The sequence below is a fragment of the Pituophis catenifer genome, unplaced genomic scaffold, assembly GCF_029215685.1.
Source record: "Pituophis catenifer annectens isolate HBS135680 unplaced genomic scaffold, rPitCat1.0.hap2 SCAF_11, whole genome shotgun sequence".
In the NCBI taxonomy this organism is placed as follows: Eukaryota; Metazoa; Chordata; class Lepidosauria; order Squamata; family Colubridae; genus Pituophis; species Pituophis catenifer.
In genome coordinates, this window is record NW_027256891.1 from 24,043,727 (window position 1) to 24,069,243 (window position 25,517).

General features: G+C 45.2%; 1 protein-coding gene across 2 annotated transcripts; it reads left to right on the forward strand.

The window, feature by feature from the left end:
* On the forward strand, positions 1–23,899 carry LAMP2 (lysosomal associated membrane protein 2). Of its 2 annotated transcripts, none has more exons than XM_070952007.1 (9): positions 1–175; positions 5,659–5,774; positions 6,944–7,154; positions 8,663–8,824; positions 10,372–10,583; positions 12,701–12,820; positions 14,309–14,378; positions 15,416–15,583; positions 17,701–19,272. In XM_070952007.1, exons 1-9 carry the CDS (start codon positions 1–3, stop codon positions 17,838–17,840), a joined length of 1,374 nt encoding a protein of 457 aa, XP_070808108.1. In that variant the 3' UTR covers positions 17,841–19,272. The 2 variants fall into 2 exon arrangements, with proteins under 2 accessions (XP_070808108.1, XP_070808109.1); XM_070952008.1 differs by lacking the exon at positions 17,701–19,272 and adding an exon at positions 21,633–23,899 and having other exon boundaries at positions 41–175.
* Positions 23,900–25,517: the final 1,618 nt, after the last annotated feature.

The window sequence follows — 25,517 nt, forward strand, 5'->3', positions numbered from 1 at the left end:
ATGACCGGCTTGAGCGGCTGGGTGAGTTTCTCGGCTCGTCTCGCTGCCTCGATCCGTTCTGTGGCTGCTGCTGCCGGTTCCCTTCGCCGCTTCGGCATGGAACCGCCTCGGCTTCGCTTCCGACCGCCCTTCTACGGCTGTCTTCTCCTCCTGCCCCTGCTGCTCGACGGCCTGGGTGAGAGCCTGGGGGGGGGGAAGGTTTTTTTGGGGGGTGGGCTGCCCTGGGAATACAATAAGAGGGGTGACACCCCCCCAAAAGGTGGAGGGAGCATTCGGGGAGGGGGGGTATCCAATGGGGAAGGGAGGGAAACGCCCGAGGGTCTCATGGAAGGAGTTTTTTTGGGGGGTGGGTTGCCCTGGGAATACAATAAGAGGGGTGACACCCCCCCCAAAAGGTAGAGGGAGCATTCGGGGAGGGGGGTATCCAATGGGGAAGGGGGGGGAAGCGGCCCGAGGGTCTCTTGGAAGGAGTTTTTGGGGGACTGGACTGCCCTGGGAATATGATAAGAGGGGTGACACCCCCCCAAAAGGTGGAGGGAGCATTCGGGGAGGGGGGTATCCAATGGGGAAGGGGGGGGAAACGCCCGAGGGTCTCATGGAAGGAGTTTTGTGGGGGGTGGGCTGCCCTGGGAATACAATAAGAGGGGTGACACCCCCCCAAAAGGTGGAGGGAGCATTCGGGGAGGGGGGTATCCAATGGGGAAGGGGGGAAAACGCCCGATGGTCTCATGGAAGGAGTTTTGTGGGGGGTGGGCTGCCCTGGGAATACAATAAGAGGGGTGACACCCCCCCAAAAGGTGGAGGGAGCATTCGGGGAGGGGGGTATCCAATGGGGAAGGGGGGGGGAAGCGGCCCGAGGGTCTCTTGGAAGGAGTTTTTTGGGGGGGCTGGACTGCCCTGGGAATAAGATAAGGGGGTGACACCCCCCCAAAAGGTGGAGGGAGCATTCGGGGAGGGGGGTATCCAATGGGGAAGGGGGGGGAAGCGGCGCGAGGGTCTCTTGGAAGGAGTTTTTGGGGGGCTGGACTGCCCTGGGAATATGATAAGAGGGGTGACACCCCCCCAAAGGTGGAGGGAGCATTCGGGGAGGGGGGTATCCAATGGGGAGGGGGGTGGTGGAAGCGGCTGAGGGTCTTTCTCTTGGAAGCACCCCCAAAAATAGGGGTCCTGCTTGGGGGTCTTCCATGGGAGGGGTGGTGGAAGCGGCCAAGGGTCTCTTGGAAGCAGTTTGGGGGGGGCTGGGCTTCCCTGGGAATGCGATAAGGGGGGTAACACCCCCCCAAAAGTGGAGGGAGCATTCAGGGAGGGGGAGTGGTGGGAGTGGCCCAGGGTCTCTTGGAAGCAGTTTTTGGGTGGTTGGGCTGCCCTGGGAATGCGATAAGTGGGTGACACCCCCCCAAAGGTGGAGGGAGCATTCATGGAGGGGCGTCTCCCATGAGAGGGAGGGTGGAAGTGGCTGAGGGTCTCTTGGGAGCACCCCCAAAAATAGGGGACCTGCTTGGGGGTACCCCAAAGGTGGAGAAAGGTTGCCTGGAAGGGGGGAAGGGAGATGGAGAATTCAGGCATCCCCCCAAAAAGTTTTGAGGATGGAAACAGAGAGCAAAGGAGGAGGGAGTCCCTTAAAAATGGGGGAGCTGAAGTTGCAAACAGGAGTAGGCACACTTTAAAAGTGGGGGTGAAGCTCTAAAAGGGATGGTGAAAGGCATTCCAAATTTGGAGGGTCGATGCGTGGAGTGGACGGTGGAGGCCCCCTCAAATTTGGGGGGTGGCGGTAGAAGGGGATGGAGGAGGGCTCTCCTGAAAGTGGGTTGGCACACTCTAAAAGCAGGGGTGCCGGGGAGCCCCCCAAATGTAGTGAGTGGATGCAACTGGAATAGGGCTGTAGAGGATTCATGGTTGCCCCTTTCCCTGAATTTGGGGTGGAGAAGTCAGAGGGCAACGCCTAGAAGAAAAGTCTAGTAAAATGCAACTTAGACACCCCAAATGTTGAGGGTGTTTGGACTTCATCTTCCAGATGAGTTGATGGTTGGAAGTGAAGAGGATGGAGGCTTCGGTGGTGCGTCCTTAAAAGTTCAGGAGAAGGGGAGGGGAGATCCCATGAAAAGCAGGGAAGCTTCTAAGATGCCTTCATAGCGAAAAGATTGGATGAAGTTGCATCTGAAGTGGGATGTTAGCAATTGCGTTGACCCCGCTTACAATGGAGGAGTTGAACAATGGATGTTAGAGGAGAAACCCCTCCAAAAAGCTTGGAAGAGAAGATTAAGAAGATCAAGGACACACAATATTCTTGGCCACAAGATGTTACAGAACGATAGTTTTCTTCTATTGAATGGTTGGTTCCACTTCCAAGCTACATTGAAGCCCTGGAATTTCTTATCTCCTTTCTAAACTCCAAATCTGATCCAACCTTGGGTAGTTTTTGGGGGATTAGCCAAGAGAAGTCAGGTGCTCTTACTCATCTGAATTATTACAAGCTCAGGGAAATTATACTGTACATACTAAGGCAGCCTTACTCAATCTGGCATCCTCCACTTAGGCTGAAAAGCAAGTATAGCTGCCAGCGAATGAAGAAAAAGATAGAGGTAGATTTCTGCTGACTTGCTCTTGTCTTCTTCTGGCTGATATTTTTCAGCTCCCCAGTTGAGCAGAGACTTTTCTTGTGGTCTCCCAGATCCAAATGTTGACTTGGTTGACTTTGCTAAGAGGTCTGCCCAGTAAATTGAGTGTGTCAAACTTTGGTGGTCTTCAAAAATCACAAGTAGGGAGAAAGCTGGAATGAGCCTTGTTAAAAAAGAGAAAAGAGGTATTTCTAGATTACTTCTCAGAGGTTGGAGAAGAAAAAAGGCAAAACTTGGATGGGAGTAAAGAGGCTCTTCTGTATCCAGCAGGGGTCAACTTTTGTGACTTGTTGTGTAAACAGGGCTGTTGTTTGTGACTAGTTGTGACATCATCAACAATTAAAATCCCTCAGTAGCTTACAATCTCTCCATGTTGTAGAAACTCAGCCTTTGATTTTTAGCTGGATTCTGGATCCTGCAGCCATTTATGATCCAGTTGTCAACCAGAAATCCAGAGAGGATTCCCTGTCCTCGAAGTGGGATCTGATCCATCCTTGGATGAGTTCTCACAAAGCTATTAAAACACGGAGGTTCCTGAAACTCATCCAGGTCTTTTGAAGTTTTAAGGGCATGGGAACCACAATTCTTCAGCCAGTGTTAGTGGGACGTGTTTCTGGGATTTCACCTCCCAACAGATTTTGAGCAGGCTAGATTAATGTAGACGGAAATCAGTTTTCTGGGCTTGTGGGTTCATGTATGACGATCATGGTGACATAATAAATGCGTTGCGTAGGGCTTGAGAGGCTCTTGGTGCAGTGATGGAGGCACCAGGCCACAGATGGAGATATCATAAATTTGAGTCCACTTTAGGCACAACGCCAGCTGGGCAACCTTGGGCCTGTCCTTTTCTCTCAGCCCTTGGAAGGAGGCAATGGCACAAACCACTTCTGAAAAACTTTGGCAAGAAAATTGTAGGGATTTGTCCTGGCAATCTCCAAGAATCAGAGATGAACGAGAGAGAGAGAGAGAGAGAGAGAGAGAGAGAGAGAGAGAGAGAGAGAGAGAGAAGGAAAGGAAAATGAATGAATGAATGAATGAATGAATGAATGAATGAATGAATGAAATAATAAATGGCTGATCTTTACATATAGAATAACTGTCTTGCTTGCGGTTTAGGGAAAGGGGTGTCGTGCCAGTTACATTTTTTGTTGTTGAGTTTTGTAGTAGAATTGGAAAGAATTTGGTCTCTGCATGAGTTCCTGTTCTGGCCTAGTTGTTTTCCCATTCAAACTCTGGCATCTTCATCCGTTTCTTGCAATTTCAGTGCTTCTAGCCTTCCGCACAGACACAGCTGTCATTTCTGTCTCAAACAAGCATTTTTTTTTAAAGTTGCTCTTATTATATTTGTGTGTTAGGTGGGGAAATGTAACTTGCAAGCTGCACATCACATCCAATTTGAAAGGGGGGGGAACCGCATCATTAAAAGATGAGCTTAATTAGGAGGGAAGGACATTCGGTTGCAGAGGTTTAACTGCTGTTAAACCAGCATTTAAACCTGTTTGTTCAGCGTTGTGTCAGGAGTTTTCTCTGGGAAAGACAAGCTGGGACACGTCTTGTGTGTTGCAATTACACCCAAAATTTACTACCATACTGGAGTGACATCCAGTTAATATTAAGTGTTGGGTGGCAGAAATAAAATGGGTTTGGGAGACTTCTAAAGTATGCACGTGCCCTTGGATTTTCCATCCCACCCTCCAAGAAATGGTGAGAATGCATATATTTGTTTCTATAATAGCATCTTCATCAGCAGTGTTTTTTTTCATAGTTAATGAAGCGTGGGTGTTTTATTCATCAGTCTAGATAAAAATCAGTTTTAAACCAGAATGACTGAAAAATAATTAAGGATGTGGAATTTTCTTTCTGAAGTTTTTTTTTTTTTTCATTAACAAGCAGCTAGTTTTACTCCTGTGTTCAAACATAATTATAATCTGAACACTAAGAGAAATGAATTTTAGGAAGAAAGATGATCACGACTCTGTAAAAACTCGGCTTTTATTCTTTCTTGCAATTCATACATAATCATGTAACACCTATATTTAAATGTAAATTAAAACATTCAGATTTTTTTTCCTCCCCACCACCAGAAATATCCTCAAAGATCGACTCTGATCTCAGATTTAAAATAGATTGGGTCTATGTTGTAAAATTTGCTTTTTGCACAATTAATCTCTGAGAAGCAGAAAAGCCCAGAAATTGTTTTCCTCTATAAATTCTGAGCTGTTTGTTGAATGTGAATCTTCTATGGGAATAAATAAAAATTGAATAATTGCTAAATATAAAAATGATCTGAATGAACAACAGAGTTGAAAGGAACCTTGGAGGTCTTCCAGTCCAACCCCCTATACCCGTGATGGTGAACCTATGGCACAAGTGCCACAGGTGGCATGTGGAGCCATTTCTGCGGGCATGCGAGCTGTTGCCATAGCTCAGCTCCAGCCCGCATGCGTGTGCCGGCCAACTGATTTTCAGCTGGCCCCACTCACGCTGCACCTTCCCTCCCAGGAGTTCCACACGGCCCGTTTTGGATGCCAGGGCTCATGTGGAGGTTCTGGGAGGCCGTTTGTGGCCTCCAGGGGGGCAGGAAAGGCCGTTTCTGCCCTCCCCAGGCTCCAGGAAAGCCTCTGGAGCCTGGGGAGGCTGAAAAACAGGCCTACCGGAAAGTCTGGAAACGGGCCGTTTCTGGCCTCCGGAGGCTTCCTGGTGGCCTGCTAGGCCCAAAACAGGATACTGGAGGCGGTGTCATGCACACATATGCAGGGGAGTGTGGGGGACACGCATGTGCAGGGTGATGGGGCGCGGGGGGCATTGAATTATGGGTGTGGGCAATTATGATTTCGGCACCCGAGGGGAAAAAGGTTCGCCATCACTGCCCTATAGCATTCTCTTCTTAAAAGCCTCCAGGTGATGGAGCAACCACAATTTCTGAAGGCAAACCATTCTACTGCTTAATTGTTCTCAAGTTAAATCGATTAAACTGCAGGGTGGCGGGACGTTCTGTCACGAATTGTATCACTGGCTTACTGGGCGAACCATATTCTAGTTGTTTTCCAGACCTACGCGGTAGATTTGGAGGTGAAAGATGACTCTAACGTGTCTTGCCTGTTTGCGAAATGGATGGTGAAATTCTCGATAACCTACGAAGGAACCGATGAATCTGTAAGCATGCCTGATTTATTTGTCTGTTTGTTTCCCGGTATTTAAGCTAGCGGTGGGCAATATGGAGGAGCCTCTGCATCCTGAAAACACAAGCATCTCCAACAAATCCTGTCTGAAATTTGTTTAAATAACCGAGAAGGATGAGAAGTCCTTTGGATTTAATTCCAAAAGGCCTCTGGGGGAGAGAGCAGGTGTGCGACAGCACCTGTCAGGCCGGCAGTTCTTTAAAGCAGCCGTATCTTCTTCTGGGTCCACGGTGCTTAAAAAGCAACAGCTGCTTTAAAGGGCTTCTAAGAAGTGCTCCCCGCGTGCTTGCAAAACACCTGTTCCACCCGTCCCTAAAAACCCACCAAGTAGGGAAAGGTTTGACTTTAAAATTCATGCCATATTTTTTTGTCATGTTAACAAAATGACAAGAGTTGGAAGGGACCCTTCTAGTCCAACCCCTTGCTCAAGCAGGAGACCCCCATACCATGTCAGACAAATGGTTGTCCAATCTCTTCTTAAAAGCCTCCAGTGATGGAGCAGTCACAATTTCAGAAGGCAAAGCTATTCCACTAATTTGTTGTTCCAACTGTCAAGAAATTTCTCCTGAGTTCTAGGTCACTTCTCTCCTTGGTTAGTTTCCACCCATTGCTTCTTGTCCTGCCTTCTGGCCCCTCAAATATTAGAAGACTGCTATCATCTCATGTCACCGCATAAGAGAGGCGGTGGTCGGTGGCTAAGACGCTGAGCTTGTTGATCAAAAGGTTGGCAGTTCAGCGGTTCGAATCCCTGGTGCCGCGTAATGGGGTGAGCTCCCGTGACTTGTCCCAGCTTCTGCCAACCTAACAGTTCAAAAGCACGTAAAAAATGCCAGTAGAAAAATAGGGACCACCTTTGGTGGGAAGGTAACAGCGTTCCATGCGCCTTTGGCGTTGAGTCATGCCGGCCACATGACCACGGAGACGTCTTCGGACAGCGCTGGCTCTTCGGCTTTGAAACGGAGATGAGCACCGCCCTCTAGAGTCGGGAACGACTAGTACGCATGTTTGAAGGGAACCTTTATTTTTATCATGTCGTCACCCAACTCAATGTTTGAACGTGGATACTTTCCAGCGAGAGTTCATCGGTGGTCTCGCGCACATTCGGCTTAAAAAGCTCCTGCTTAGTTTGAAATCTTTTTTCAGAAAACAGCTACGTTTATGCTCCCGGAAAACCTGAGCTACATCGGAACCTCTTGTGGGAATGAGACCTCGGGCCCCGTCCTTTCTATTGAGTTTGGGGACGGGAATTCTTGGACCATCCGTTTTACAAAGACCAAAGACACTTATCAAGGAGTCATCACCTTTGTCTATAACACCGGAGACTCGACGTTCTTTCCGGATGCTAAAAGGAAAGGTAGGTGTGGGGGGGACTTCAGGTTGCTTCGGTTCAGGGGTGGGCTGCTGGGGGTTCACAGGGATTTGGGAGAACCTAAGATTCTGTGCAGTTTGGGGAACCCCCAAATCCCACTCCTGACTGGTCCCATCTACCCCGCCCCTCCCAGGAGTCTCCACGTGGCCTGTTTTGGATACAGGTAAGTGCAGGGCACGTGCAGATACCCAGAGCCTCCGTGATGACGTCTGGGTGAGTGGGAGGAGCCTCCCGCCACTGCTGCTACCAGCTCGCTCAAACTGGTAGAAACCCACTACTGATTACTGAGGATTATGGACTGTCCCATAACAATCCCGAAAGGGGAGAATTGGGTGTCTTAATGTAGCACGAAGTGCTCAGTTTATGAGGAAGAGGTTTTGTCATGAGGGAAAAAAAAACAGGTGGTTGCATTTCCGCCCTCTTGAGCTTATTGCAAAAACCCGAACATGGCAAGATTCTCTTGCAAAACCCCCACTTCTTACTCTTCGACTTCCAGGTTGTTTTACTTATTGCTGTGGTTTGCCTCTCCCTGCAAATTTAAAGTGGCCTGCCCTGAAAGAGAATTTTCTCATTTTATATGCTATGAAGAGGGCAGAGCTCAGTTGAGCAAGACTGAGTGGGCACTTAATTCTTCTTGATCCTCATCTTATACGTAAGACGCCACTTTGGCTGTTTCTCCCGAGTGAGCTAAAAGCGCTTTCCTCCTTCCTTCCCTTAACAGTTCTTTGCCACGGATCTGGATAGAAAGTCATTTCCTCTGTCTGGATTGATCTTGTCACATTAATTGGAGTCTGATTTTGCAAGCCCTGATTGCTAGCTTGCTTCAAATGGGCACCATTGTCTTTCTCAGCCTCCGGGTATCCTGTAAGGAATTTTATCCTAAAGGGACACAGTGGCTCAGTGGCTAAGGCGCTGAGCTTGTCGATCAGAAGGTCGGCAGTTCGAATCCCGAGTGCCGCGTAACGGGGTGAGCTCCCGTAACTTGTCCCAGCTTCTGCCAACCTAGCAGTTCGAAAGCACGTAAAAAATGCAAGTAGAAAAATAGGGACCACCTTTGGTGGGAAGGTAACAGCGTTCCGTGCGCCTTTGGCATTGAGTCATGCCGGCCACATGACCATGGAGACATCTTCAGGCAGCGCTGGCTCTTTGGCTTTGAAATGGAGATGAGCACCGCCCCCTAGAGTCAGGAACGACTAGCACGCATGTGCGAGGGGAATCTTTACCTATACCTTAAACCAAAGGTGTTTTTCCAAAAGGCAACTGGACTTCCTTGGGGTTTTTTTTCCAAGGAGCTGCTTCAGTTCATAAGAAGTTCGCTGAAGTTCATTGGAGAAGCGAAACATTTTCAGAGGGGAAAAAAACAAGAAAATCCAGTTGCCTTTTGGAAAAGCGCTTTTGGGGCAACCACGAGCTGGATGGTTGAGAATCTCCATAGACATTTAAGGTTTCTATATTTGCAAGTTTTGGACCCAAACCTGTTGATTTCTTTACAGAACGAATAACCATTGTGGCCAATTTTCCTGCCAACCCAATTCCGCTAAACACGGCGTTTAGTTGTGGCACTGAGGACACGGTGAAAAGTGGTGATGTCACCCAGACGTTCCAGAGTGTAACTCTGCAAGCTTTCCTTCAAGATGGACGCTTGAGTAGCCAGAGTGAGTAGCTCAAGAGTACTCGACGGTTTTGCAAACTGGCCAGCGCCCACGTTTGAAAAAGTAAACAGTTCCTCTCCTGAGAATCAAGACTTTTGAGTTGGACACTCCTGAATAGGTTGTACTTTCTAGCCAGAAACGTGTTCCCATAAAGCAGGGGTGGGGAACGGTGGCCCTTTTATGACTTGTGGGCTTCAACTCCCAGAATTCCTGAGCCCAGCTATTCTGGTTTAGAAATTCTGGGAGTTGAAGTCCACAAGTCATAAAGGAGCCATCATTCCCCACTCTGCTTTGAAGGCTGCATTTATGGGACTGATATCAGTGACATGGGTTGGCCCCACCATGATCTACCTGAGACAGTCACCTTGAGCAGAAGAAGAGAGGAGATAGCAGCAAGGTGTCAGAGAAGAGAGCCACCTGTGACAAGACCTGTTTCTTCTAAACTAGGTTGTGATTTTGAGATACACGGAAGTTCCATTGATGTTATTAAAGAAATATTCAACTGCCGTCCTCTAGGGTGGCATGCAGAAGGGTCAACATCTTCTCACCCTAGAGGTCTTGGATTGGCCATGTCTATGGTGTTGGTTCCTGGGATGATGTTTTCACAATCCTTTTTTAGATGACTCGCTTGGTCTAGAGACGGGTGGGCTGCTGGGGGTTCGCAAGGGTTTGGGAGAACCTCTAGCTAAGATTCTGTGCAGTTCGGAGAACCCCCACATCCCACTCCTGGCTGGCCCCGCCCACCCCACCCCTCCCCTCCCAGGAATCCCCACGCGGCCCATTTTGGATGCAGGTAAGTGCAGGGCATATGAAGAGGCTTGGGGAGGGCGAAAAACGGGCCTACCGGAAGTTTAGGAAGGCTGGAAACGGGTCTGTTTCCGGCCTCGAGCCTGGGGAGGCTGTTTTTGCCCTCCCGGAGGCTCGAACAAAACCTCCCGACCCCGGGGAGGGCAAAAACACCGCCCCCGCCACCATTGTGCAGGAGTCCAACTAGGCCACGCCCACCCAGCAACCTGGCAGAGAACCCCTTGCTAAAATTTTTGAAGCCCACCCCTGTTTGTAGACACCCATGAAAACGTTGCAATATAATTCAACATCCAGAATTTGTAACTTTCCTGAACGTTTGACTTCAGTTCCCATAATCCCCAGCAGGTTTTTCCAAAGTTTGTAGAAACTACAGTAGGTTCAGGGCCTCCAATGGGAAAAATGCTGGGTTTGGTAGTATACAAGTAGGCCTCATCTTACAACTATTTGTTTAGTGACCACTCGAAGCTGTAATGGCAGTGAAAAAAGTGACCTACGACCAGATTCACTTAGCACCCGTATTGTTAATAAAATTGTAGTCATTCACTTAACAACTGTGGTAAGAAAAGGCCGTCACACGGGAGCGAAACTCGCTTAGCAGCTGTCTCACATAAGAACAGATATTTCGAGCTCAGTTGTGGTCGTAAGTTGAAGATTACCTGTACTGTGACGGATACAAATTTAAAGGCTCTCCAGAACTGGCTCCTGTTTCAAATTACTCTGTTTTTCCTCTCCCTCCCACCCAGAGACTCTGTGTGATAATGACATGACAGCTACTGCTCCTGGGGCCAGCAAATCCGGCAACACTGGCACCGTAGAGTTAAATGCCACAGAAACGCCATCTTCTCCCACCATCCAACCAGAGGAGAAACCTGCCTCAGGAAGCTACACGGTCAAAACTGGCCCGGTTACCTGCATTTTGGCAAACATGGGTTTGCAGCTGAACGTCACCCAACAGGTTTAACAGATAATACTGTCTTGGTTATTCCTTCGCCGTTGTGAAGTGTTGTGTCTCACAGCTGTTTTGACCCGGCTCCCCAAACACGACAAGCCCTCTGATGTGAACTCAAAAGATTCCTTTAATTAGAAGCAACCCCGGCAAAAAGTTTCTCTCACAGGCTAACAAGTCCATCCAGCCGGAAGATGAATAGTTCTCTGCCACATCTATTCGTCTCCGGCCCCTGCCTTTTATTCTGAGAGTTAGGATGGGGCCTCGTTAGCAGCAGTGGCTCTTCCTTCCCAAGGATCAGCCCATAGATTTCCACTGTTCTCCTCTCCTCTGCCTTCTGTGTAGCTGTGGGTCAGGCACTGGACCCAGCTGTTCCTCCTCCTCTCCATCAGCCACCTCCAGACCTGGGGGCTGTTGACTCTCCATCTGAGGGCTGACGGACGGCCCAGGCTCCGCCTCTCTCTCTCTCTCTCTCTCTCTCTCTCTCTCTCTCTCTCTCTCTCTCTCTCTGCCAGCTCCATTCCTTCTTCCCCCCCCCTCGGAGCTCCCAGGTTGCCCTGATGCTGTCCCTGATTCTCACACCTCCTTTTCTGATATGGCTGCTGGAGAGGGTGGCAGCCAACAGGCCACAACAACAGTGTTGATGCTAATGGTGTCTACCACAAGGAGACACAGAAGCTGGTAATGTCTGGGCTGATTTTAATTTTCATGAGGATGTGGCTGAAGTTGGGTGGTAAAAATGCTGAATATTGTTTTAGGGGCGTGTGGGCTTTTCTCCTTTTTATGCTAAAGTTAGAGAGAAAAGTTAGAGAGAAAAGGAATATGGAAAACTTTAGTTCTATGCCTAGGAAGCAACTCAAAAACTCATTTTAACCTAGCCTTGGATATCTGCACTAAAAGAAGACTTAAATGATAAAAACTCAGCATTCTCAGTTGCCAAGAGAATCCTTGCTCTGACTTGACCCTTAAGAAAAGAGATATAGATGTGTAAAAACAACTAAAAATTGGATTTTTCAAACCCTTTTTCCCTTCCGCTTACCATCCCTGCTTGGTTAAAAGACGATCAGGCCAGAGCAGGGAGTTAACTCGTAAAGGATTGCTAATGAATTCCCTTTTGTTTTAAATTACGCGTTTACCGATTGGTTTTGCTTATTGCACACAAGCCAGAGTTGCAGTTCAGGTTAAGCATGTAAAGTTATTAAACGCACAAATAAAAAGAGCTTTGGTAGTTTTTGGGTGTCCAGCTCTCCAGTAGAGGGAGCATAGATTCCCCAAATCTTGTCTGGAATGGCGGTGAATCCTGATTCCTTGAGACTATAAGGCGCCTTGCTGATTAATTATGGATTAATTATAGAAGAATAAATTTCTTTTAGATCAGTAAGCAAAAACAGCAGCGGCTTTGAGGAACACCCTCCTTTTAAAGATGACTTCTATATTTTTTTTCTCCAGGAAAAGGATTCTTTTTTTTTTTCCCTCAGCTAAATTTGAGTTCATTTTTTTTAAAAGTCGGCCGGGTTGATATTTTAATGAATCTTTACGTTGACATGCTTCGTTTCTTGGTTCTGATATTGTTCCTAACCATCGTTGCACCTTTTTAAATAAAGGTGGGATGTAAGTTTTGGAAGAGATTTTGAGTTCCCCAGATGTCTGTGGAGATTCTCAGTCATCCAAGATCATGGTTGTCCCGAAGGTGTTTTTTTTTTCCAAGAAGCAATTGGACTTTCTGGTTTTTGTTTGAGATGTTTTGCTTGTCATCCAAGAAGCTGAGTTCCCCAGAGCAAGGGTCTCCAACCTTGGCAACTTTAAGACTTATTGACTTCAACTCCCAGAATTCCTTTCCTGGGAGGAAAGCTGGCTGAAGAATTCTGGGAGTTGAAGTCCACAAGTCTTAAAGTTGTTAAGGTTGGGACCCCTGCCCCAGAGCCCAAATATTTTTGGTGGGGCTTCCCACCCGTGAGAGGTGTGTGCAGTGAGACACAATCATCCCGCTTCTGTTCGTCAACCAGGTTGAAGATAATTTTGTGAGCTTCAAAGCGTGAAGATATTTGTGGGTAGGGATAAAAGACGCAGAAGAAACTCAGCTTTGAAAGGGCGCTGAAATGCTTCTGGTTTTTTTTCCCCCCCAGATTCCCACGATAATCAACTTCAATCCAAACAGCACGGTGGCCTCTGGTAATTGTGGCAAGACAACTGCCGTGCTTCGGTTGAGTGACGGTAACACTAAGGTTGATTTCCTCTTTGCTGTGGTAAGTAGCAATAGCACTTGGACTTATATCCCGCTTCACAGTGCTTTACAGCCCTCTCTTAAGCGGTTTACAGAGTCAGCCTATTGCCCCCAACAATCTGGGTCCTCATTTTACCCACCTCGGAAGGATGGAAGGCTGAGTCAACCTTGAACTGGTCAGGATCGAACTCCTGGCAGTGGGTAGAGTTAGTCTGCAATTCTGCATTCTAACAAGGAAGGGAGGGAAGGGAAGGGAAGGAAAGGAAAGAAGGAAAGGAAAGGAAAGGAAAGGAAAGGAAAGGAAAGGAAAGGAAAGGAAAGGAAAGGAAAGGAAAGGAAAGGAAAGGAAAGGAAAGGAAAGGAAAGGAAAGGAAAATAGCCATAGCCCTTCGACTTATATACTGCTTTACAGTGCTTTACAGCCCTCTCTAATATTGTCCCCAACAATTTGGGTCCTCATTTTACCCACCTCGGAAGGATAGAAGGCTGAGTCAATCTTGAGCCTGGTGAGATTCGAACTGCCAAATTGCAGGGAGCCGGCAGTCAGCAGAAGTAGTCTGCAGTACTGCACTCTGACCACTGTGCCACCGGGGATCACCACCGGGGCATGTACCAATTGATGTGCCGACTTTATTTATTTAGTTGGTATTCCCCCCTGCGAGTTGATTCACCTTTTCCTGATAGAACAAGAAATCTCTGCAAGAGAAAGCAGGGAAACCTTTTCGGTTGTGTTGGGGGAAGCAAAGAGGTTCCAACTGGCTTCTTCCAGAATTATTGTTCCAGCCTTAAATGCAGCCACTGCGGGTTCATTTTACAGTCAGAAAAAGGGCCCGTCTCTCAAAATTGGATCGCTTTCATTAAGTCATGAATTAACAGCCTGTTGCAGTATCAGATTACACCCAGCAGCATGGAGATATCAACTTCAGTCTGTTAGGCATTCGTTACATGCTACTTCCATGCTAAAAGGCCCTTGAGTGAGTGACACCAAACTGTCATTTTTTCATGGAACAAAAGGGAGGAAAAATGATTTGGTGCATTCATTAAATTGCACTGAAACAAACATGCAATTGATTTTTTTTTTCCCCTGCTCTGCTGATACTTCCCAGAGATTTAAGGTTTCCATGATCCTCCCTCTCCCCCAGATTAAATAAAATAAAATTGTACGGTATGTTTGTGCTGTTAGGAGTGGTGCGGTGGTATAGAGGTGGAGCTCTCGCCTCACAATCAGGAGGCTGTGAGTTCGATCCTAGGTAGAGGCAGATATTTCTCTCTCTGGGCACCATGAGAATTTATCTGCTGAACAAAACTCCGCATCGGTGACAGGAAGGGCATCCGGCCAGTAAATGCTCTGCTAGTTCCATTCCGTTGCCCAGACTCCACCCCACAAGGGATTATGGGGTCGTTAAATGGGGATGGTGATATTCGTGCTGTTAGGTTTTCCCTGAAAAGTATTCTCGGTAAAATTATGTCCGTTGTATATGTGTTAACCGGGTTTCATTTTGTGAAACAGAAAAATTCTACCTCTTCGGAAAAATTCTATCTGAAAGGAGTGGATATCAGTATGACGGAATCGCTAAACGGTAAGTGAGGTGTCCTCAACTTACAACCGTTCATTTGGTGACCGAAGTTACAGCAGCATTGGAAAAAAGAAGGGACTTATGACCGTTTTTCACACTTATGACTGCTGCAGCATCTCCATGGTCGTGGGATCAAAATTCGGGCATTTGGCAAATGACTCGTATTTATGATGATCACCTGATCCCCTTTTAGGCGACCTTCTGACCAGCAGTGTCAACGGGGAAGTCAGATTCACTTAACAACCAGGTTCCTAACTTAACAACTACTTAATAAACCAGAAATGCATAATCCCCCTCTTGCAAAACAGGTGTATGGTAAAATATAGCTTCCGCTATTGTATAAAGAAAGCAGGTGGTTAAATTAGATATATAGAGAGCCACTTTGATCTAGAAGTTAAGGTACCAAGCTAGAGAGCCAGAGACTGTGAATTCTAGTCTCGCCTTAGACATGAAAGCCAGCTGGGTGACTTTGGGCCAATCACCAGGAGACAGTGAATTCTAGTCTCGCCTTAGACATGAAAGCTGGCTGGGTGAGTTTGGGACCAATCCAGGGGTGAAATCCAGCAGCTTCTGACAGGTTCTGGAGAACCGGTAGCAGAAATTTTGAGCAGTTCGGAGAACCGGTAGCGAAAATTTGGAGTAGTTCAGTGAACTGGCTGGCCCCAGAGTGGGGTGGGAATGGAGATTTTGCAATATCCTTCCCCCAGGAGTGGGGAGGGAATGGGGATTTTGCAGTATCCTTCCCCAGGTGTGGAGATTTGCAGTATCCTTCCCTTTCCACGCCCACCAAGCCACCCCCCACCAAGCCACGCCCACAGAACCGGTAGTAAAAAAAAATTTGGATTTCACCACTGGACCAATCCTCTCTCAGTCCAGCTCACCTGACAGGGTGGTTATGGTGGGGAAAACAGGAGGAAGGAGTATTTGATTTGATTTTGCTGCCTTTTAATTGTTTATTTAAAAAAAGACGGGATATAATTTTTAAAATAAATAAAAATAAACTGTCGTCCAAGCTCACCTACCATCTTGTTCCTCTTCAGCTACCTTTTTGGCCTCAAATCACACCCTCAACAACTGGGAAACCACCATGGGGAACTCATACCTGTGCCGAAAAGAAGAATCGATCTTTGTGAGCCCTGGCTATAAAGTCAACATCTTCGATTTAAAGATCCAGCCATTTGAAGTGGAAGAAGGGCAATTTTCAGCAGGTAAGAGAGAAAAGCCAAGGAAGATTTAGGACTCTTCTATCTAAAGATTCAAGGGACAAATGTCTATGGAGATTCTCAAGTCATCCAAGGTCATGGTTGTTCTAAAGGTCCTTTTTTTTTTTTTTTTCTTCAAGAGGCAACTGGATTTTCTGGTTTTTTTCTTTAAAGATGTTTCTCTTTCTCATCCAAGAAGCTTCTTGAGCTCTGGCCGGATGGTGAGGAATGGAAGGATTTATATTCCTTGCAAACAGCTGGTCATTTGCATTCTTTTATCAAATCGTTGAGGCCACTTGGAGGTTTATCTGTGTCCTCAGGGTCAACCTCAGTGGTGCAAATGGGTACGGAGCCTTCTTGCAACGGCTGAAAGGACTGTGTTGTAGAGTGGAGATAGATAATGCAGTATCCTTCCCCCTCTGTTGAGAGAGGGACTGTTCAATTTTGACCCCTCTTTCAAGCCAGCAGTCCTCTCTATCCAAAATGTGGACTTTGCTGTCTTCAAAAGAGCAGCCTTTGTCTTTTAAACGCAGAATCTTGTCCGGATAGTTGTTTGTTTGTTTGTTCTCCTCTGTTGTGCCATGCGTTTATTTCATTCTCCACCATCCGGTCAGAGCTGAAGACGCTTCTTGGATGAGAAGTGAAACGTCTTCAAAGAAAGACTAAAAAGTCCAGTTGCCTCTTGCAAAAAGCACCTTTGGAACATCGAAAGGACAATCAATTAAATGTGGAAACACCTAGTCCTCAGCTTACAACCAAAACTGGAGCCAGAATTTCTCTTGCTAAAGGAGGTTGTTAAAAGAGAGTCATGCCCGATTTTTGCCTCACTGACACTGCTTTGTCAGAAGCCTCCTCAGAAGGCCGCAAGTGGCCCTCACAAGACCCCAGGACGCTGCAACCCTCATAAATACGTGGCGGTTGCCAAGCCCCCATATTTTGATCACATTCTGGGGATTCTGTGACAATTATAAGTGCAGTTCTAAGCCACTATTTTCCAAAGCGTAGTTGTAACTTCAAAATGGCTGCTGAAATAATGGCTGTAAATTCAGGATAGCCTCCAATCCCTGAGCTGCATGACCCAGAATGCTAGAGAATAGATAAAAATCTAATGATAACAATAAGAGCTTATGCTGACAACAGCTTTGGAATATATCGAAAGAGGAGTGGATTCCATAAAAGGGGAGAGAAACTGATATATCTCATTAAAACCGAAGCCGGTTCCTTTAAAAATCAAGATTTCTGCTGCGAAAAATACTTGGGTCTATTTGCAAAGAACTTTCAAGCTGATAAATACACTTATGTCCCACTTCTCAAAACGATGTTGAATATCTTTTAAAAAAAAAAAAAAACACTTAAGAACTTCTGACTCTTGAGCCTCTTAAAACAAATTTATCTTAAGATAAATATACTTTGTAAACGCTATAAAAGTAGCTTTGTGTTGAATTAAGTTTATTCTGTGTGTTTCATAATCATCTTTTTTGGAGCCAAAATTTTTCAGGTGATGAACAGGACTGAGAGAAGATTGACCTGAAGCCTGGATTGACCTCTTAATCTAAATTTTTGATATATATATATATATATATATATATCAATATATATATATATATATATTAGTTGCATCACTTTTAAGCATCTATGTTAATTTTTAATCTAAAAGTTGGTAAATTGGCATGCAAGAAAGCCAGAATATCTCCAAGATTTGCGGACTTGCGGAAGCAACCCCGTAATTTAGAAAATGATGTCAGATTTCACGAGGTTTTGATGTCCTCATGATAAGAGCTTATAAAACTTCTAGCCAGAATGCCAACGTCTTAAGGGAGAAACCATGGTATTAAAAGAAAAGTTAATGAAGAATTCTGGTGGAATTTTAGCCATTTTGAGATTCTGGCCAGATTTCATTTCAGCCATTGGCAAAAGGCCATCTTGGCATCAAATTGGTCAGATGTTCTTTTTTTTTTTCTCTCAATTTCCACAGAAAATATTATGAAAGCAGCTCTTAAACTGGATTCTCTAACTTAGGTTTGCAATGTCTGCGTGAAGACTGACAACTCTAGATTTCTCTTTTCAGCCAACGTCTTTTGATTTTTATTCTTTCTTTTTGTCACCCCATTTCTCATTTACAGCGGGAGAATGTTCGCTGGATGATGACACTGTTCTAATCCCAATTGTAGTTGGAGCTGCCCTTGCAGGCTTGGTTGTCATAATAGTAACCACTTATTTAATTGGCCGGAGGAAAACGTACGCCGGCTATCAAACCCTGTAGAGTCTGGCGTGACGGTTCTTCAATCTTAAAAGCCCGTTTACCACGTAGAAGCCAACTGTAAAATTTGGGACTCTGTTTAAGAATGGGGGGACTCCTCCTCCCCTGAAACACAGCCAACAATTGATCTCTAATTGTAATAAGGACTTTGCAAACTGCATCGCAGTGCTTAGGAATGGCCAAACTCGACTCTGAAAAGAAACTTCAGCTTGAAATAGGGTTATGTCGAGCTGCACCCAGTCAGTCAATAAGTAATTTTTGAGAAGTGGCGTTGGTTTTAACCAGGCTCAATTTTAGGATGTTAAAGCAATAAGGGTGCAGAATCAAGGCATTTGCTAATGCTGTGTTGTGTGCAAACAGATGGTTAACCTGGGTGCTATAACGACTGTAACTTGGAAATCTAGGCCTACCTGCAAAGTTGTTTTCTTTCAGTTTATGATGCCAAACAAATATGTTGGGTTAACTACTTCAGCCTGAGTAAGTTTAATTAATGCATTCTTTTTTTCCTCTCTCTCTCCACCAATTTGGTAGCAGTTTACTAATTCCAAAACTCCTCTTGGCTCTTTGAGACTTAAAATAACACAACAGCAACATTGGAGGAGTGGGTATATTCCTCTCTTTTGTGAACCAGGCGAAAAGAGTTCATTGCTCTCTTTTTAAACCAAACCAAACAAAAATAGAACGAGAACATTGTCGTTTTAGGTAGCCTTAGTTTGTTTAGCAGATGTCCAAGGATTTTAATTCCTCTTTAGCTGAAGGTCTTACTTACTTACGAGCTGGGTGCAAATAGAAGACAGGCATTGTTAAAAATCTAGATTTTGCACTTTTTGTATTTGCAGCCATGTGTAAATGGAGCTGAGGATCTTAGTCTCAGAAAGTTCCTCCTTGAAGTGCCTGTAAAATTTTAGCGCATAAATCCCCATTGTAAGCCTTCTTAACCAAAACAATGTGCAAACGGCTACTGTTTAAAGTTTTATTTTTGCCCAGGTCATAATGCAAAGACCATGAAAGATTGTTAAGCCAACGTCATAGCAGTGAGCTTCTCTGCCACTTAAAACAATTCCAGAACTGGATCTTAAGGCACTTTTAATCTACTAAAACTCCCGAGTTTACAAACAATTAAGTGAGCAGTAGCCCTATAAGGATGCATATTCTAAAAAAACATAGTCCTGTCCTTCCTTCATTTAATATCTTGCTTTTCTCCTCAATGTGCAACCGTAAGTAAGGTTGCACTTAAATCGCTCTTGTATTACTCTTTTTGTGGATTCAACAGCTTTTTCTGTATTATTATACCAGTTAGTATATTTGTGAAATCATTATTTATATGCTACCGTAGATATTTAAAAAAACCGAACCAAGCATGTAGTTTCACTTGAAAATATATCAATGCCTCTGTTGGATTTGCACCCAACTAAAAGTATGAACAATAGAGTAACCGGCCTGTGTCAATTTTGATAAATGTCTGCTTTTAACTGTTGGAGCAACTATGGTCTTTACTATGTTTGTATTTCTGTGTAGGAATTTGACTGTTTACACATAGTTCTCTAATAAAAATTCTTCTGTTCATGAGGAAATTTGGTGATGCTTAATTGAAAACCTTTCTCCAGAAATGTAGTCTTTTGCCTGGGTTTCAACTGGAATCTGAAGCAAACTCCCAATCTTTTAGCGCTCTGCATCATAAAATTGTTTATTATTATTATTATTGATTCTTATCTGTCGTGAGCCTCAGTTTAGCTAAGGCATCTTTTAATGTAAACCATTGGGTTTTTTTTTCATACTTGGCAACTTTAAGAAGTGTGGACTTCAACTCCCAGAATCCTCCAGCCAACGTTCTGAATTCTGGAAGTTGAAGTACATCTTAAAGAATTCTGGGAGTTGAAGTCCGCACATCTTAAAGAATTCTGGGAGTTGAAGTCCACACATCTTAAAGGTTGCCCTGGTTGAGACACACCTGTATAGGGAGTTGGTTCTTGTCAGCTTCTTAACAAATTACACACAAATCTTCAACCAAGCACTGCCTCCTAATCAGGGAAGCCGCCAATACTGAAATTTAAACCATTGACAAGTCTGACTTCGTTAGAATTTCTGCTCCGTGATTGTAAGGTTGGAATTCACTAAACATCTGGCCTCATCATCACCCAGGTGGCCAGGAGGAGGCCTTGTTGCAGATGTGGATGTGAGCCAGCTGCCAGGTCATTCCTATCATTTTGGACAGTAGGGGGCAGATGTGTATCAGCTGATCTCCACTATTGATAGAACGAGATTAGATCCTAGGAAGCCTGCCTTTAAAAGTTGTGGTGTTTTGTTGTGATCAATTTGAGCAAAGACAGAAGCTAGCTTTAAGCCTTTCTCAAGGTAGACATTAATACAAGGAAATGCTTTTCCTCCTCCTTGGTTTGTTCTGCTGTGGACCCCAGTCATAGATTTATAAGCAAGCACTCATTGGATAGTAGATAGATCGATAGTAAGGGACGCAGTGGCTAAGACACTGAGCTTGTCGATCGAAAGGTCGGCAGTTCAACGGTTCGAATGCCGCATAATGGGGTGAGTTTCCGTTACTTGTCCCAGCTTCTGCCAACCTAGCAGTTTGAAAGCACATAAAAAAGGCAAGTAGAAAAATAGGGACCACCTTTGGTGGGAAGGTAACAGTGTTCCGTGCTTCTTTGGTGTTTAGTCATGCCGGCCACATGACCACGGAGACGTCTTCGGACAGCGCTGGCTCTTCGGCTTTGAAACGGAGATGAGCACCGCCCCCTAGAGTCAGGAACGACTAGCACATATGTGTGAGGAGAACCTTTACCTTTATTCATTGGCTATGAAAGGCCTGTGTTGTTGCACCCCCAATGAATTTTCAAACTCAATAAATTAAGATGTCTGGACTTCAGTTACCAGAATTTAGAATATACAGTTAATTTGGAGGTAAAAAAAAATCTTTGCTCCAATGAAACTTACATTAACCAAGTAGAGATGGTGCTTCCATGCAGTGAGTCATCATTGTCAGTTTAGTTGTAACTTAGTCTATTGGGTGAAGCCAATAATTGGAGCTTAGTCTGCTCCTCATGATGAGAGCCACAAGCTAGAATTTGTTACCAAAGCAAATGGTGCTGGTTATTCGCCTAAATGGCTAAATAAATGGAAATTAAATTAGCCAAAGAGGAGGAAGATGGATTCATCGGGATGTCTAGAGATTTCCTGGAGATTTTGCTTTATCGGTTATGCTGCACAATGATTTCTTGAAGAAACCGCAGTGGCCTAGTTTATAATTAAAGCCATGATTTGGTTTCCCGACCACTATGGCTGGAGAGTTCCTGCTGGTGGAGGCCCTTGGGGAAGAAATATTGCTTCCTGGTTCTGATTTCCAGGTCCCGAGGAACATTTGGAGCAATGCGGTGGACAAGAGAAGTTGGCCTTTCCTTACTGAGTCTTGACAACAGCTCTTCCCAATGTGGACATCCTCCAAATTATGGCTGTTGAGGACCCAGAATTCCAATCAGAAGTCATATTGGCTGGGAATTGAGTTTTATGTCTCTGGAGAGCATCTAGTTACCTTAACATGTCCCATAAACTTGGACTTTTGTTGAGGTCCCTAGGTTCTACAAGAAGCTCTCTCGGCCAAAGTGTCTCTGGGGGCTTTGCAAAGAGGGGAAGTCTGCTTTGCTTTGTTGTGTATGTTGTCAAAGCAACATGGGTGAGCTGCCTTTGGCATCTGCAGTTGGACCAGAGGCCAGGATGATGTTCTCTTCCAACAAGTCAACTCACCTGCTTAACTCTCTTTATCACCCTTTCTCCATCCAGCTGAAGATTGCATCCCAGCGGTCGACAACATCTTTGTGCCACTCCTGCTGGCAATAGCCTTGGTAGGCTTAGTTTGGCTGGTGGTGATGGCATATTGTACCAAAATTCGGCATCGTGCTGGCTATAGACAGATCTAGAGGCGGAAAAACCGATGCAGGGTGAAGCCTTTTCAAACCGCCAAGGAGGAAGGATTTGTGGCCTGAAAGGTGTCATTTCTCACACGTGTTTGTTCTTTTAAAAAAAAAAAAATTGCACAAAAGAGCTGTTCTACTGACAGAAAGACGTTGGGGTTGACGGTTGTTGGATTGGCATCTTCTTATGATAAGCTTAGAAGAGACGTCTTCTGAATTTGGATTTAAGCCAATAGAAGCATAGAAAAGGACCTGCCCATTTTAAGGGGTGATTTAAATGTGGCCAACACTGTATAACCTTAACATGTTCATAGCATCATTTTTTGTCGGGCTCCAAAAGGAAGAGAAAGAAGAATTACACTCAAGAAAAAAGAGATGCAGGGGGCATGCTTCTGAAATCTATTTTTTTTTCGTTCTGTATACTGGTGCTTTGCCACCCTTGTGAAAAAGCGTGTTGTTGAAACGGGGAGTTTTGTAAAATGCTGTTGATCTCGCTTCTCTACAACTAAAGCATTTTTGAGGGTGTTGAAATACTGTATCCTGCATTTGTTTTCTCCGCTGCTTCAGTTCAGCCACCTCGCAAAGAAGCCAAACCAGAATTGCAAAAGTTTGACCCTCTTGCTGTATATATATATATATATCAGTGGTGGGTTACTACCGGTTCAACCCGGATCCGACGAACCGGTGGCGGCAGCAGGAGGCTCGGCCCGGACGCCTCTGTGCATGCACAGAAGCATCGCGCATGTGCAACTGCGAGTGAACCAGTAGCAACCGAAATTGAAACCCACTACTGATGTATATATATATGTGTGTGTGTGTGTGTGTGTGTGTGTGTGTGTGTGTGTGGTGGGGGAGAGATGTTGACGGCTGGAACCAGAAAAGCATTGGCATTCCTAAATCAAGATCTTGACTCGGTGTAGACTTTGCCTGAAAAATGCGAACCCGATTTTTGAATCCAGCAGCTGGCTTCCCATGTGCGAAGCCACGGTTTATTGAAAAAGGCTACATGGTCATCGTCGTCATCATAAACCAGCAACTTGGTTTAGCCACGTAGATCAGGCTGGGATAGGTGATTACCGATTCTGGACCTTGTCTTATCTATCTATCTTCCCACAAGGACAGCTACCAAGAACTGCCAATTAGGAATTATGCAGGTTAAGAGCCTTGGTAGTACAGGGGTTTAAGGCACCCTGTTATTAAGCTGGTTATTAAGACCAGCTGCCTGCAATTACTGCAGGGTTCGAATCTCGCCAAGGCTCAAGGTTGACTCAGCCTTCCATCCTTTCTAAGGTAGGTAAATTGAGGACCCAGTTGTGGGGGCAATAAGCTGACTTTGTATAAATATACAAAAGGATGAAGGCTATTGCTTAGTGCATTGTAAGCCGCCCTGAGTCTCCGGAGAAGGGCGGCATATAAATCAAATAAAAAAAAAAAAAAGAGAAGACTCCTCTAAATTAGTCCCGCCTGATAAGTTTTCATTTGGGAAACTCTGCAAACCAGGAAGAAAACTTAAGAGCCAAGTGGTTAAGACCAGCCCACCGTAAATTAAATTTAAGAATATTACTACCGTGTTTCCCCCAAAATAAGACTGGGTCTTATAATAATTTTTTGCTCCAAAAGACGCACTATGGCTTATTTTCCTGTTAGGTCTTATTTTGGGGGGTAATACAGTACTAAACACCTCCGTCTGGTTGACGATCTTAACTGTGGCTTATATTTGGGGTAGGGCTTATATTAGGAGCATCCTGAAAAATCATGCTAGGCCTTATTTTCCGGTTGGGTCTTATTTTCAGGGAAACAGGGTATTTGCACTTTACCTGCCAATAGTTGCTTTGGTCACTAACTAACCCTCTGTCTCTTGTTTTGTTTTCTCCCATCTTTATCTCTGCAGCTGAAGAATGTAAAAGCTCTGACATTCTCTATGTCATCCCTATTGTGCTGGGTGTGCTAACTGGTGTCTTGGCTATTCTTGGCTTTATCTTTTTCATGATTTCCAAACGCAAGCGTCAAGGGGATTATAATCCTGTGTAAATCTCCCTTCCCTTTTTCCCTTTTTCCCCTTCCCTTCCCTTCCCTTCCCCTCCTTCCTCCTCAGTCCGTTTTCTTCCTTTTATTTCTCCCTCCGCATTTATGTGATACTCATGTTGTTTTTTGGAAAATTAAAAAAAAACCAAAAAAAAAACCTGTCCATGTTTCTGAGAGTATTTTGCACTTTGTGCTGTGGGATGAGCTACACAGGGTGTATCTATCTATCTATCTCGCATTGACACCTAAGGAAACATTTCGTTTGCAGTGGTGCCCGTAAATGAGAGCCACCCACCACCTCGGTGTACTTTTTGCAAGTCTTTCTCACGAGTTGGGAACTCTGATCCTACCACATCCAGAAGATCTAGATGTCAACTTGCAAAGCATCCCTGGCCTGCTCTCTAGTTGCCATAGGCAAGGGGGATGGGAAACTGATGAAACAGCCCAGCAGCCAAAGACAGATGCACATTCCAGACTTATCTCTCTCAAGGCTGTCTCCCAGGGTTACCCACAGCGGGCCGGAGGGGAGTGATCTCTACCACCCGTGAAATTGTTCTGTTGGCGAATGTGATTGATGACACACCCTGGAGGGAGGGGGGAAACAGGGTCATGATTGGGGCGTAAATTACATGGGGTCAGAGTTGGCTCCACTTGGGAACATGCCAACATGAAGCTTCTAATAACTGGATTTCTTTTGAAGCTTGGCTCGAGGCTCCTGATTTAATTAGGGCATCCGTCGGAACCCTGACACTGGGTTGAGAAAGCCCACTTTGAACAGATTGAATGTTAAATAGGAAGAGGAGATCACCTTGATAGCCTCCACAACCTCAGGTAGCTGTGAACTGGGGAAACCAGTCTTAGGAAGGCATCGCCGTTTTTTTTTACCAAGACTGGAAACTCCTGTATTGCTGCATTTTGTAATTCTGTTATCTTAGGTGGGTGGAAATCTCAAATCTTTACTGAAAGTAGACTCCAAAATGTTGATCATATCGGGACGAAGTTGTGCTAACTCTCCCACGAAGAGATCTGGGGAAAACTCTGAAAGCTTGTTGAGGGATTAAGTAAAGTTTTAAAAAAGCAGGAGTTCAAAAGAAACTTCCTAGTCCCTTGGATTTTCAAGGTGGGAATCCTAATCTTGGTATGACCCAAGAGCCAGTTTGGTCTAGTGGTTAAGACATTGGGCTAGAAACCAGGAGATGATGAGTTCTAGTCCTGCTTTAGCCATTAAAGCGAGTAACTTTGGCCCAATCGGCAGGAGACAATGAGTTCTAGTCCCACCTTAGGCCTCAAAGCTACTGGAGGACTTTGGGCCAATCACCAGGAGACTTAGAACTTAGAACTTAGTCCTTAATTCTAGTCCTGTTTAGGCATAAAAAGCCAATAGGGTGTCTTTGGGACTATCATTCTCTTTCGGCCCATCTCATCCCCTAGGATGGTGGTTGTGGGGAAGATGAGGAATTTTTATTGTGTGTGTTCACCATCTTCAGTTATTGATAAAAGTAAAAGTGGGGAATGTATAAATAAATAAAATGGAGTAGGGGCCCAACAGACCTCAAAAGAGCTTCTAGGTACCTTGGGTTCCAGGCCAAGGTGGAATCCTAACCTTGGTTGATTGTTTGCCCCAAGTCCTAAAACAGCCATGGTACAATCGGGTGGGATTCAGCCTGTTAGGGAAAAGTCGATGTTAATTTTAATCTGGTTCGCCGAACCGGTAGTTGCAAGGACTGAC